The sequence below is a fragment of the Mercenaria mercenaria genome, chromosome 8, assembly GCF_021730395.1.
Source record: "Mercenaria mercenaria strain notata chromosome 8, MADL_Memer_1, whole genome shotgun sequence".
NCBI lineage: Eukaryota > Metazoa > Mollusca > Bivalvia > Venerida > Veneridae > Mercenaria > Mercenaria mercenaria.
In genome coordinates, this window is record NC_069368.1 from 30,882,970 (window position 1) to 30,895,473 (window position 12,504).

Sequence of the window (12,504 nt, forward strand, 5' to 3'; positions counted from 1 at the left end):
TTAAGAAAATTTAAGCAGTTAGAAAAACATCACTGTTAACAAAAAACATGGTCGCTCGGCGTCTGCCCACCCAATCTTGGTCTTATCAGTTCTAAAAATAGAATATAACGGTACAACTGATTTGTGTACAAACACGATCTCTCCTATTACACTGGTCCTTTAAGATAAGATAAGGGATTATGGCCAGATTTTACTGTCAAGACCTCTTAAGTACAGATGTGGTAATCTGTCACCATTCCACTTAAACTCCTAACCTTTTAAGTCATAAAAGTCTTAACAGAAGTTTGATGCAAACAAGCCATGTACTTTTTAGGGCTACAGCGTGACCAATAATACCGTGCAGTTTTTATTACTTAATACTGGTTGGTGATTGAAATATATGGCAATCCGAGAAATGAAAATATCAACAATAAGTTGTTTCTGTAAACATGCTGTCAAAAATTATAAACAATTCTAACCTTTTCAAATAAAAATTACTTAACATCAAAAAATTAAGAAAACAAAATTATGTATATATATAATCATTTTTGGAATTATTGTGATTTGACGATACAGCAGTTACATTAAAATCATAAAATTTAAAAGCACCAAACCTTCTTGAACTTCAACAAAAAAATTAATATCTTCTAATTAATGCTGGATATCATACATACAAAAATGAACATTAATGACAAAAATATCTATGTGTAATTGAATCTGTCATTCCACTCTGGTTTTGGTCCAGGTGCTTTCTTTCTTCTTGATGGCGACTCGGAATCCTGTAATACACAAAATAAAAAAAATGTAATAAGTCCAAGATGTATACATGTATACATAATACTTCACATAATACTGTAACTTAAAGTAAGTTTAAGAAAGTTTTAACTGCCATTTTGTTCATAAAGACTGAGAGGATGCCTACACAAATGATTAAACTAGTATGGTTTGTTTCCAGTAACAATTATCCCCAAAAACAGGGTAAGTATAGGAGCAACACAAAGTGAAAAGTATAAAAACTAGCAAAAATATCAATTATTTTCCAACAACATAAAAACATTTAGGGTTGCGGCAAACTGGGGATACCAGAAACAAATAATTTTTTTAGGCCTTAAGAAATCTATAACAATAAATATTCCTTTTTAAAAAATAATCAGTTGAATCTATTTCCTTTATAACAGATTACCGGTAATTTCAGTTTTGTCTTGGCTAGCACAGCATCAGCTTTAATAATTGAGCCGTGCCATGAGAAAACCAACCTAGTGGCTTTGTGACCAGCATGTCTCCAGACCAGCCTGCACATCCGAGCAGTCTAGTCAGGATCCATGCTGTTCGCTAATGGTTTCTCTAATTGCTATATGCTAGCTTTTTTTTTTTTTTTTTTTTTTTGCTATATGCTAGCTTTGAAAGCGAACAGAATGGATCCAGACCAGACTGCGCGGTCGCAAAGCCACTATGTTAATTTTCTCAAGGCACAGCTCAATTATGAAAATATAAAATAATTAACTTCTTACTTCAAAACTTAATTACGCAAATCCAGCATGATTGAAAATGGTCTCTGTCATGAAAAGATCAATTGTTCTCCGAAAGGTATGTGTTTACTGTTTCAATGAACATGATACAAATTTCCTTTTGTTCATGAATTAAGCATCAAGAAAAAATGAATAAATATTTGAAACTAGACACCACAAAACTAGTATTGTTTAATATTGATTATTTAAAAGTGTCAAGAAAGGCACTGTTTATACTCTGTTGCTGCATACAGAATGGACTTTGTTTTTACAATACAAAGGCTTAATAGAAAATATCTGGTAGCTTGTTCTTCAAATTCAATGCGTTATCACAGTTTTCCATTCAGCATTTGAACATCATTTACTCAATGTATAAACTGACAAATAAACTGAATATGAAAACTGAGAAAAATCAATATATGTCACATTTAAGAAAAGAATAGTTTAGTTATTATTAGTCCAATGTATGCCAAGTGAAAAATTATTATAAAATATATCCTATATCATATGTACCAGCATGTATTCTTTGCTCAAATCATCACAAGTTATTGTGTTACTATTAACTTATTAAATGTGCATGATTGATTATATTACAAATATATTTACTATTAATAAATTAAGAAAAGATAAAATTCCAATAACACTAAACAGTGTATTAAACAATTCCAAAAGTGAAGCTATTTTAGAAAAGACTTTATAACGTCTATGTTAAGGTAATTCTGCATGATCAGATCAAATACTTGATGGCAATGAAGAATTTGATTAAACCCTGAGTTTCGAAGAATTTGATTAAACCCTGAGTTTACAGAACTTCGGAACTTAGGCAAATGAAAAAGATAGGGTCATGTGCTTGACTTTTGATTTTAAAAATCAGCAGGGATATAAACTAGCTACTAAATATATTTAGTTGCCCAGACTGTCAAAAATAAATGTCTAACATTAGGTTTATGGGCATTTTCTCCAAAAGTTTAGGGGCCCAGCCCAAAATCTAGGGGACATGGGCTACTGGGCCCCTGCTAATTTACATCCTTGATCGGACCCACAGAAGTTTTTATAATGGGAGTCTATTGTGAAAATCTCAATTTTGATGACATTTTCACTGATAGAATTTTTTGTAACTGTTGCAATGCAGAATTCTAATCATTTAATGAAACTTCTCCTGTTCAATATCTCATAATTTTATGGTCTATAATATGGTGAAATAAAATGTATAGCGTAGGTCTGACTAAGCTTGTTTGAAAGGTACTGTATTTAACTTGTAATGATTAAAGAGATTTCATGCACATTTCATTCTGATCTTGAGACATCATTTGGCATTACTTAATGTGACTTTTAACTGTTACATTTTATCTCTAGAAAGATAGTTACCCAGATTGTTTAAATTAATTTATCCACAAGTTGCCATTCCTTCATAAAAATATTTTTCGTTTCTGTATGCCAGGTCCACTGTTTCATACTATGTTTTCTGGATTTGTAATGTTAAGGTTACCCATTACTTCCAGTTTATCTAACATCATGCAGGACTACATAAAGAACCATGCATACAAATTAATATCAAAATAGATACTTTTGTTAGATCTATATTAGCATGCATATGCCAATGTCTGACATAAGTAGCCCTGACAGGGCAAAAATTGTTTTTTCCTGATAAATTTTCAAATACCTTTCTAATAGTGGGTTTAGTTGAAGACTTTGAACGTAGAATTGCAGAATCACTCAATACTGGTTTTGTTTCTTGAACATTTGTTTTGGATCTTCGCAGCTTTACAGCATATACACTTGTTTCTCTTTCTCCTGCATTTATAGGAGGCAAAACTTTTCTAATACCAAATGATGAGCCCATCCTTGAATTATCTCTTGAAGAGGTAGCAGAGCTTGTCATACTTCCCTGTCCATTTACTGATCGAGATTCCACAAAAGATTTGCTTTTTGACTTCAACTTTGGTTTTGAATCGGACGCTTGCTCATCTTGACGTCTTAGCATTTCTTTAAGTTTTCTGTTCATTTTATAAGCTTCCTGCAATAAATCTTCAGTGTCCTCTTCAGTTAAATCAACATTTTCTAACATATCTATCACACTCTTTGGATCTGTGAGATCAAGTTCCTGTGTGTAACTGTTCGGACTAATTCTACCATAGTCCGGCACATTTGTATAATTAGCATTAGGTGGTTCTCCATCTCCATTATTTTCAGTTTTAAAATTTTCATCTAATCTTCCATTTTCTGTACCAGGTTCAGTTAAATCAGACTGCTCAGTCTCGTGTTTTTCCTCAACATGCTCAAATTCCTGTCCATCGGCATGGCCATTATTAGCTGCTGACATAACATCAGAAATACCTCCATCTTTCATTCGAAAATCAGAATCAGCCATAGTTGAAAAACAGACTCCTTTGTTTAATCGCAAAAACTAAACAGCTTTAAATATATTGCATGTATCACATTTCACAAAATTCAAAGGCGTCATTCGATACGGAAATAGCAACTGTCAAGGGAGAGCACTCTAGTGAGAATTCCAATAGACTGGATTACGTTATTTTGTTCAATACCACTACCGTACTACTGTATTTGAAACCAGTCTAAATGCAGACGATTTGCACGTGTAAACAAGCGCAGCAAGCGAAAGAAAAGTAAACAAATAAGAGTCAGCTTATAGATCTAGTCTAGTAGGTTTAATCTAACCCCACATTCACATGATATCTGACTGTATCTGATTGGGAGGGATGCTGACCCCAAGTGTCTGTGTACGAAAATGAAAGTCATGAATGGCAACAATGGCAACGTGTATACTTACTGGGTATACCGTGAGTCTTATATTCGGTGGACTCTATTTATAACAAAATGATTGTATGAAAGGATTAATTTTATTCTGTTTAATTAATTTATATTTTAGCTTTAGACTTTTGGCCGAAAAAACATCAAAACCCCAGGTGAAAGTTCCACTACTGTCATTCAAAGAACAGAGGTCGGGAACTTAGCATTTTCTTGCATATACCTATTACCGTGAATTTCAACTTTCAGTCTAAATTGATCTAAGACAAAGAAAGCATTTCTATTTTACAATGGGCCAAACTAAATATGAAACAGATATGGCAGAAATAAGCAATGTCATTGAAAATTTGCAGAGGAAAATTGCAAAGATTAACCATAATGACCAGTCACTTAGCTAAATTCCTTAATTTCTGGGATCAGTGTGAAATAAAAAGAAAGACACTCTAACTTTCAAAAATAGTTTTGCTAAAAAGCTAAGCACATTGTGCATGAATAATGAGAGAAAAATTGTAAAGCAATTTTCATGTTAAGTGTCAAAACAGGACATTCACGGTAATGTGTATATCACGGTAATTGGTATACCCAGTATATACGATACTGTATAAAGTTAAAAAAGAAAGGTCCAAAATCCAAGGCTAGCAACTATAGGCCCATATCCCTAAAATGTATTGCCTCTAAATTAATGGAACATATTCTTGCCTCAAATATAATGTCCCACTTTGACAGAAATGATCTCCTTAGCCAATATCAACATGGCTTCAGGACGTTCAGGTCAAGCATAGCCGTGAAACACAATTTAATTATAAGTTTTACACGAGAGGTACTTGACAATCTTTAAATGGCCAACAAACTGACGTCGTCGTAATGGACTGACAAGGTTGACCACCACAAACTAATTCAGAAGCTCGATACCCTGAGAGTCCACCCATTAGTATCCCAGTGGATCAAGTTGTTTCTCAAGGACTGATCCCAAAGAGTAGTTGTGGATGGCTTCACCTCGGATGAACTTCCTGTTCTGTCTGGGGTTCCACATGGGTCAGTTAAAGGCCCCTGTCTCTTCCTAGCCTACATTAATGACCTCCCAGAGTCCATTAAAAGTAAGTCATGACTTTTTGTAGATGACACTATTGTCTATCTGACGGTTAAATCCTCCCTTGATTCCCAATCCCTACAAAATGATCTCCATTCCCTTGAAGCCTGGGAAAAGGACTGGTTCAATCCGGATATTGAGGTATTGAGGATTACTCGAAAGAACAAGAGCTGTCGGAGGACAGCAACGCTCGACTATACAACAGCCTTGTCGATTGAATGAATACGAAAGTCGAAAAAGGGGCATAATTTAAAAAAAGCAAAATAGGGTTATGGAACCTGCATAGTGCTTATCAGCTCATGACAGTGGACAAGTGTGTGAAGTTTCAATCCATTCCCATTAGAGGGTACTGAGATACCAGCTTACATATAAGAATTTAACCCAAAACTCCTAAGTTTAAAAAGGTGCATAATTTTGTAAAATGCAAAGTTGAGTTATTGACCCTTTGCACTGCATGTCATATCATGACAGTGAACAAGTGTGTGAAGTTTCAATCCTTTCCCATTAGTGGATACTGAGATACCAGCTTACATACAAAACCTTAACCAAAAAATTCTAAGTCGAAAAAGGGGCATAATTTTGTAAAAAAGCAAAATAGAGTTATGGAACCTGCTTTGTGCATGTCAGATCATGACAGTGAACAAGTGTGTGAAGTTTCAATCCATTCCAATTAGTGAGTACTGAGATAACAGCTTACATACAAAACCTTAACCAAAAAATTCTAAGTCGAAAAAGGGGCATAATTTTGTAAAAAAGCAAAATAGAGTTATGGACCTGTGCAATGTAAGTCAGTTTATCACAGTGAATAAGTGTGTGAAGTTTCAATCCATTCCCACAAGTGGTTACTGAGATACCAGCTTACATACAAAACCTTAACCAAAAATTTGTAAGTCAAAGAAGGGGCATAATTTTGTAAAAAAGCAAAATAGAGTTATGGGACCTGTGCAGTGTAAGTCAGTTTATCACAGTGAATAAGTGTGTGAAGTTTCAATCCATTCCCACATGTGGTTGCTGAGATACCAGCTTACATACAAAACTTAACCAAATCGGGACGCGGACGCGGACGCAGACGCCGACGCATGGGCGAGTCCAATAGCTCTACTATTCTATGAATAGTCGAGCTAAAAAACCTATCATCTACAATTATACACTCCATAATTAATATAGCACTAAAAACTACAGAAGCTGCTAAATACCTGGGTGTCACACTAAGTAAAGATCTCAGTTGGTAAAAACATATTGATAACATCACATCAAAAGCAAACATGATTCACTCAGATTCATCAAAAGAAATGTCAAAACAAACAACAGAAAAGTAAAAGAAACAGCTTACAACACCTATGTCCGCCCACAGCTTGAATATTGCTCTTCTATATGGCACCCTTGGCAAAAATCCCTCACATACAAAATTGAATGAGTACAACGATCTGCAGCTCGATACTTATGTAATAACTATGGCCAAACAAGCAGCGTCACTCAAATGCTTAAAGATCTCAACTGGCAATCCCTTGAACATCGCCGTATCAAAAATTCCCTCATTATATTTTTCAAAATAAAGTACAGTCTTATTGCAGTTGACCATAACCATCTCATACCTACAAGGAACCTGAACTACTTGATCCCACAATCTCATACGCAATACTGCTCCAACTCCTTTTTTCCAAGAACAATTCGTTCCTGGAATGGTCTCTCCCTATACATACAGTCCAGCCCCAGCTTGTGAGAGGCTGGCAACTGTAACTTTCTAATCTATATCTATGTTTTTAATCTTAGTAATTGTAGTTCTTTTTAACTTTGCACCTAATGAGCTTGCTCATCTTTTAACAGTCTGTCCCAGACAAAGCGCCTCCCAGTTATAATCAGTATTGATTGTTGGGCAGTACACTGTAGATGTAGATGTTATGAAAACTTACTTCAGGCTGAAGTTTTTCAAATCAATCTTGCAAAAAATCAAGCACACAACCCTATCTTTTTTATTTGCTGAATTTTCATAGTATATTCTGAGTCAGAGATTTTGAAAAATCAGGGTTTAATAAAATTCTACATTGTAGAAAAAAAATTGATCCGAATGTGCAGAACTACCTTAATAAGCCTATATATAAAATTATGTATATAAAGGTATAAGGTTAGACTAGCTCCTAGACTATGACATATCTTTTTTTACATTTCTATGATTAAATGTAGTGAACTGAGCCAGTCTATATTCTATGTCCAATATCTTTCAACATCATTCCTCTGTGAAAATCTCTAAAATAGACTGGCTTTTGTCTCTATAAAATTAAATTCATCAAAAAAAAGGAAAAATGTAGAAATATATTATTATCAGTCTAGTGGCTAGTCTAGTATAAGGTGTCCAACGCAAGAACACTGCTGCAAGAAACAATGTGTGGTTGCCGTTTGGAGGCATCGTTCTAAGCATTTACACTTTTTATTTCATGAAAATACATTTAAAAAAGCGAAAAAATGTGGAAAAGTTCCACAAAATGCAGTGAATTTCCACATCCATTTTATACATGTATATTACAAAATTGATTTCTGGTCGATTTCTACAAAATAAGCAAAGAACGGGTAGAAATCCGACATACTTTCAATAAACTTTTTCCTGTCAATCTGCAAAGACTAATCTGATCAACAACAGCCCGCTACAAACATAATTCATTTTGTTAGGGTCCGAAAGGGCTAAACATGAAATTACCTAGTTTAAACAACTTATTGGTCAGAAGCATCCTGGCATAGACTTCTTTCAAGTTTCTTCAAATGATTCACCTTGGCACCTTTCAGGGGCCGCCAGAGCTTAAAATAGAAAAAAAATATTGAAACGACTTCTCATGAACTGCTAGATGGATCTTCATCAGACTTGGTCTGTAGCATTGTTATAAGGTCCATTCCCACTTTATTTCAAATGAGGGCACTTGGCCCCTTTTAGGGGCTATCAGTAGTAGAGCTAAAAATAGAACAACCTTTAAACAACTTCTTCTCATGAACCGCTCGATGGATCTTCATCAAACCTGGTCTGTAGCATTATTGTAGGGTCCTCTCCAAATTTTGTTGAAACGGGGACACTTGGCCCCTTTTAGTGGTGGCTAGAGCTAAAAAAGAAATGCCTTTTACTTTAAACAACTTCTTCACATGAACCAGTGAATGGATCTTTCTCAAACTTGGTGGGTAGCATTATTATAAGGTTCTCTCCCAATTTTTTTTTAATGGGGGCACTTGACCCCCATTATGGGCCACCAGAGCTAAATTTAGAAAAATCTTTAAACAACTTCTCATGAAATGCTTGATGAAGTTTCATCAAACTTGGTCTGTAGCAATGTTAGAAGATGTTTTAGATTTATTCAAATAGGGGCACGGAACCCGGGGGCACTTTGAGCAGGGCATAACATGAAAATATCTTTAAACGACACAGATCTGTGGCGTCATTATAAGGTCCTCTCCCAATTATGTTCAAATGGAGGCAATTGGCCACTTTTAGGGGTCACTAAAGCTAATAATAGAAATACCTTTAAATGGCTTCTCTTCATTAACCATTTGCTGGATCTTCATCAAACTTGGTCTATAGCATCATTCTAAGGTCTTCTCCAAATTTTGTTCAAATGGGGACACTTGGCCCCTTTTATGAGCCTCTAGAGCTAAAAATAGAATTACCTGTGAACAATTTTTTCTCATGAACGACTTGGTGGATTTTCACCATAGCGTCATTATAAGGTCCTCACCATTACTCACGAGGTGAAGGTGACGATGATTAATCATTAAAGCACTGACAAAGCCAAGGCCAATCATGGATGACTACCACCTACTAGACAGATGGGAACAAGTCATCATCTTTAGGCTTCGTACAGGACAACGGGTTAAATGCCCACATGTGCACAAAGCTTAAATTGTCTCCTTCTCCGCTGTGCCCCTGTGGCCTGGAACAACAAACTGCTGAGCACATTCTACAGAGATGTCCACGTCTGGAGAACCAAAGGAAAAGTGTGGCCAAACAGCACTCCTATGAGGATCAAAGTGCATGGCAAGATCAGGGGTGCCGGTGTAGTCAGTGAACGCCAAGAAGAAGAAAGGAGGTCGATCCTCTCCAAATTTTGTTCATATGAGGGCACTTGTCCCTCTTTTAGGGGGTCCCAAGAGCTAAACATGAAAATACCTTTAAACAAATTCTCATGAAATGCTTGATGGATCTTCATCAACTTGGTCTGTAGCATCTTTATAAGGTCTTCTCCAAACTTTGTTCAAATGGAGGAACTTGGCTGCTTTTAGGGGCCATTAGAGCTAAAAATAGAAAAACCTTTATATGACTTCTTCTTGAACTGCTGGATGGATCTTCATCAAACTTTGTAGGTAGCATCATGATAATTTCTTGTGCCAAATGTATTCAGCCAGCGGTAGTTGGTCTCTTTTAGGGGACACCATGCTGAGCCAGAAATAGAAAATGATTAAAACAACTTACTGTCATCAAGTTTGTTCTAATGTTCATGTGTTTTTGAGCTGTCACAGCAAAATACATTTGTATAGAAAAAACCTTTAAATTAGTTCTATTTTAATGAACTGTTCACCAAATTTGTTCAGAAGCAATGTCATATTGTCGAGGTTCTCTTCAAGTGAGAGCCTTAAACCCATTTGGGCCTTTTTTGAAAACATGAGATCTGGGCCTTTTGTTTTAAAAAAAGTTAGTTTTAAATTACATAATGTTCCCGGAGTTCTAAAGCAGGCATCATAACTTTGGCCATTAGTCACAGTAAACTTTGATGAATATTTTCTAGTTTGCACACACAGATCACTTGTATGAATAATAGAATATATATATTGTAATTTCAGATTTGTCTGGTACATTGTGTAATTACAAGTGAGAGTGTGTAAGCACGTTATGGAGGTGAAGAATGTGAGTTGTTGTGACACAGCGGCATTGGTGGCACTCGTCAACATGCTGAAGGTGAACCTCGGTTCCACTCCTGAGGTTTACAATACACTGCTGGCAGTACTGTGTGACTTTGATCCGTATAAACATGGAAATAGAGAAAGGGTAAAGTGTTATAAAAACCTAAAAAGTACACTTTCAAATAATAGGTTTCATTAATAAGGGGCGGCAAATTCAATTGTCCGTATTGCCCAGGTTGTCCCAAAGCTTGTACGGACAAGTGAAATTTGACCAGAATTTACTATATAACTATCATATGGACAAGTAAAAAATAGCAAATGACAAAAACGGACAAGCAAGTCAAAACCAGATTTCGCCGGCCCTGCATTAATAATAGATATAGAAGGTGGAAGATAAAGAGGGTGGTCTTTGGGTCCTCCAGTTTTTTAATGCTACAGCAAATTTTAGTAACTGGGGCTTCTGACAACTATTTCAGGAGAAAATCTGAATGAAACTGCTTATCTTGGTTCAGGTTAAAACTGTTGTACTATCATTGTCTAGTAGATCACAGCACAAAACTTGTTATTTACTTCGGTTTACTGCTTCATGTAACACTTCTCACCAATATGTGCACCTAACTGGGACCATAGAGATCAAATGCTATACCTTGCTTTTATAACACTGAAGTCAACTTGAGGATAAATTTAAGATTATTTATTACACACAAGAGAGTGTATATATAATAAAATGAGTTGTTATGCCCCCCTTCGAAGAAGGAGGGGTAAACTAATAATATTGTTCGGTTGGTCAGTAGGTAGACAAATCCGTTTCCGGATGATAACTTAAGAACGCTTCGGCCTAGGATAATGAAAGTTGATAGTGTGGTTGTTCATTATCCAGCAGATGACCTCTATTGATTTGGAGAGAGATCAGTAGGTTAAAGGTCAAGGTCACAGTGACCCAGAACAGTTGAACAGTTTCTGGAACTCAAGAACACTTGGACCTAGGATCATGAAAGTTAATAGGGTGGTTGATTATGACCAGCAGATGACCCCTATTGATTCTGAGATTAGTTGGTCAAAGATCACTCAAGGTCACTGTGACCTAGAACAGTTAAACGGTTTCCGGATGATAACTCAAGAATGCTTTGGCCTAGGATCATGAAAGTTGATAGGGAGGTTGGTCTTGACCAGCAGATGACCCCTATTGATTTTGAGGTCAGTAGACCAAAGGTCAAGGACACAGTGACCCAGAACAGTAAAACTGTTTCCAGATGATAACTTGAAGATGCTTGGGCCTTAGGATCACAAAACTTTAAAGGGAGGTTGATCAAGACCAGCAGATGACCCCTATTGATTTTTAGGTCAGTAGGTCAAAGGTCAAGGTCACAGTGACTGGGAACAGTTAAAATGTGTCCAGACGATAACTTGAGAATGCTTTGGCCTAGGATCACAAAACTTAACTCATTCTGCCCTAAAGCGTTATCTCCACTTCTGCTCTGCTGATATTTATCTTTCAGTCACCTAGGAGGCTGATAAGCCAATCTACCATGAATACCGAGAGATGTTTTGAGAGGTAACATTGATTTCGTAGTTTTTTGCTTCGGATATTGTTGTTAATTAGTGACATATGACATCAGATATGTGCTAATAGGTATGGAATTTGCACTCTTTGTAAGTAAATTGAAGTACCCTTACAGAAGAAAAAGGCCTGCTGCGTACTCTTGCTGTGTACATACAGCGTATATGATGCGTACATGATGTGTACTGAAATCAAGGGCTTTAAATAGTACGCAGGATATACACCGCACATACACCGATAGTACGTTTGTAGTACACTTTTGACATGCAAATGAGCTCTGCCGCGTACTACTTGCTGCGTACATGCTGTGGACTACATAGTACACAGGATGTACGCTGGAGGAATTTAGTATGCGGGAAATAGTACGCAGCATGTACGCAGCACATACACTTTTCACTTGCAAATGAGCCTGCGGTGTACTACCCCTGCGGCGTACATGCTGTGTACTCCTGCGGCGTACATGCTGTGTACTCCTGCGGCGTACATTCCATGTACTCCTGGCCCGAGTCCTGCGGCGTACATGCTGTGTACTCCTGCAGCGTACATTCTGTGTACTCCTGGCCCGAGTCCTGCGGCGTACATGCTGTGTACTCCTGCTGCATACATGCTGTGTACTCTTGTGGCGAAATTGCTGTGATAATGTAAATTCCTTACCCCACCAACTTTCTTATGCAAATGCTGATCATTTGGACAGAAAAAAAGAGAAAAAAGATAAGTGA

General features: G+C 36.5%; 1 protein-coding gene across 1 annotated transcript; it reads right to left on the reverse strand.

The window, feature by feature from the left end:
- Positions 1–333: 333 nt before the first annotated feature.
- Positions 334–3,981, reverse strand: LOC123547131 (uncharacterized). The gene is made up of 2 exons (XM_045333976.2): positions 3,151–3,981; positions 334–758 (listed from the first exon to the last, which is right to left on the reverse strand). The coding sequence occupies exons 1-2, from the start codon at positions 3,856–3,858 to the stop codon at positions 681–683; spliced, it is 786 nt and encodes a 261-aa protein (XP_045189911.2). The 5' UTR covers positions 3,859–3,981; the 3' UTR covers positions 334–680.
- Between the last annotated feature and the right edge of the window lie 8,523 nt (positions 3,982–12,504).

Bases quoted from the DNA above. Each gene is read 5' to 3' on its own strand.
- LOC123547131 (XM_045333976.2), bottom strand. From the start codon at position 3,858: ATGGCTGATTCTGATTTTCGAATGAAAGATGGAGGTATTTCTGATGTT. The intron at 759-3,150 runs GTATTTGAAAAT...TGTGTATTACAG, and splicing joins CTAAACCCACTATTAGAAAG to GATTCCGAGTCGCCATCAAG.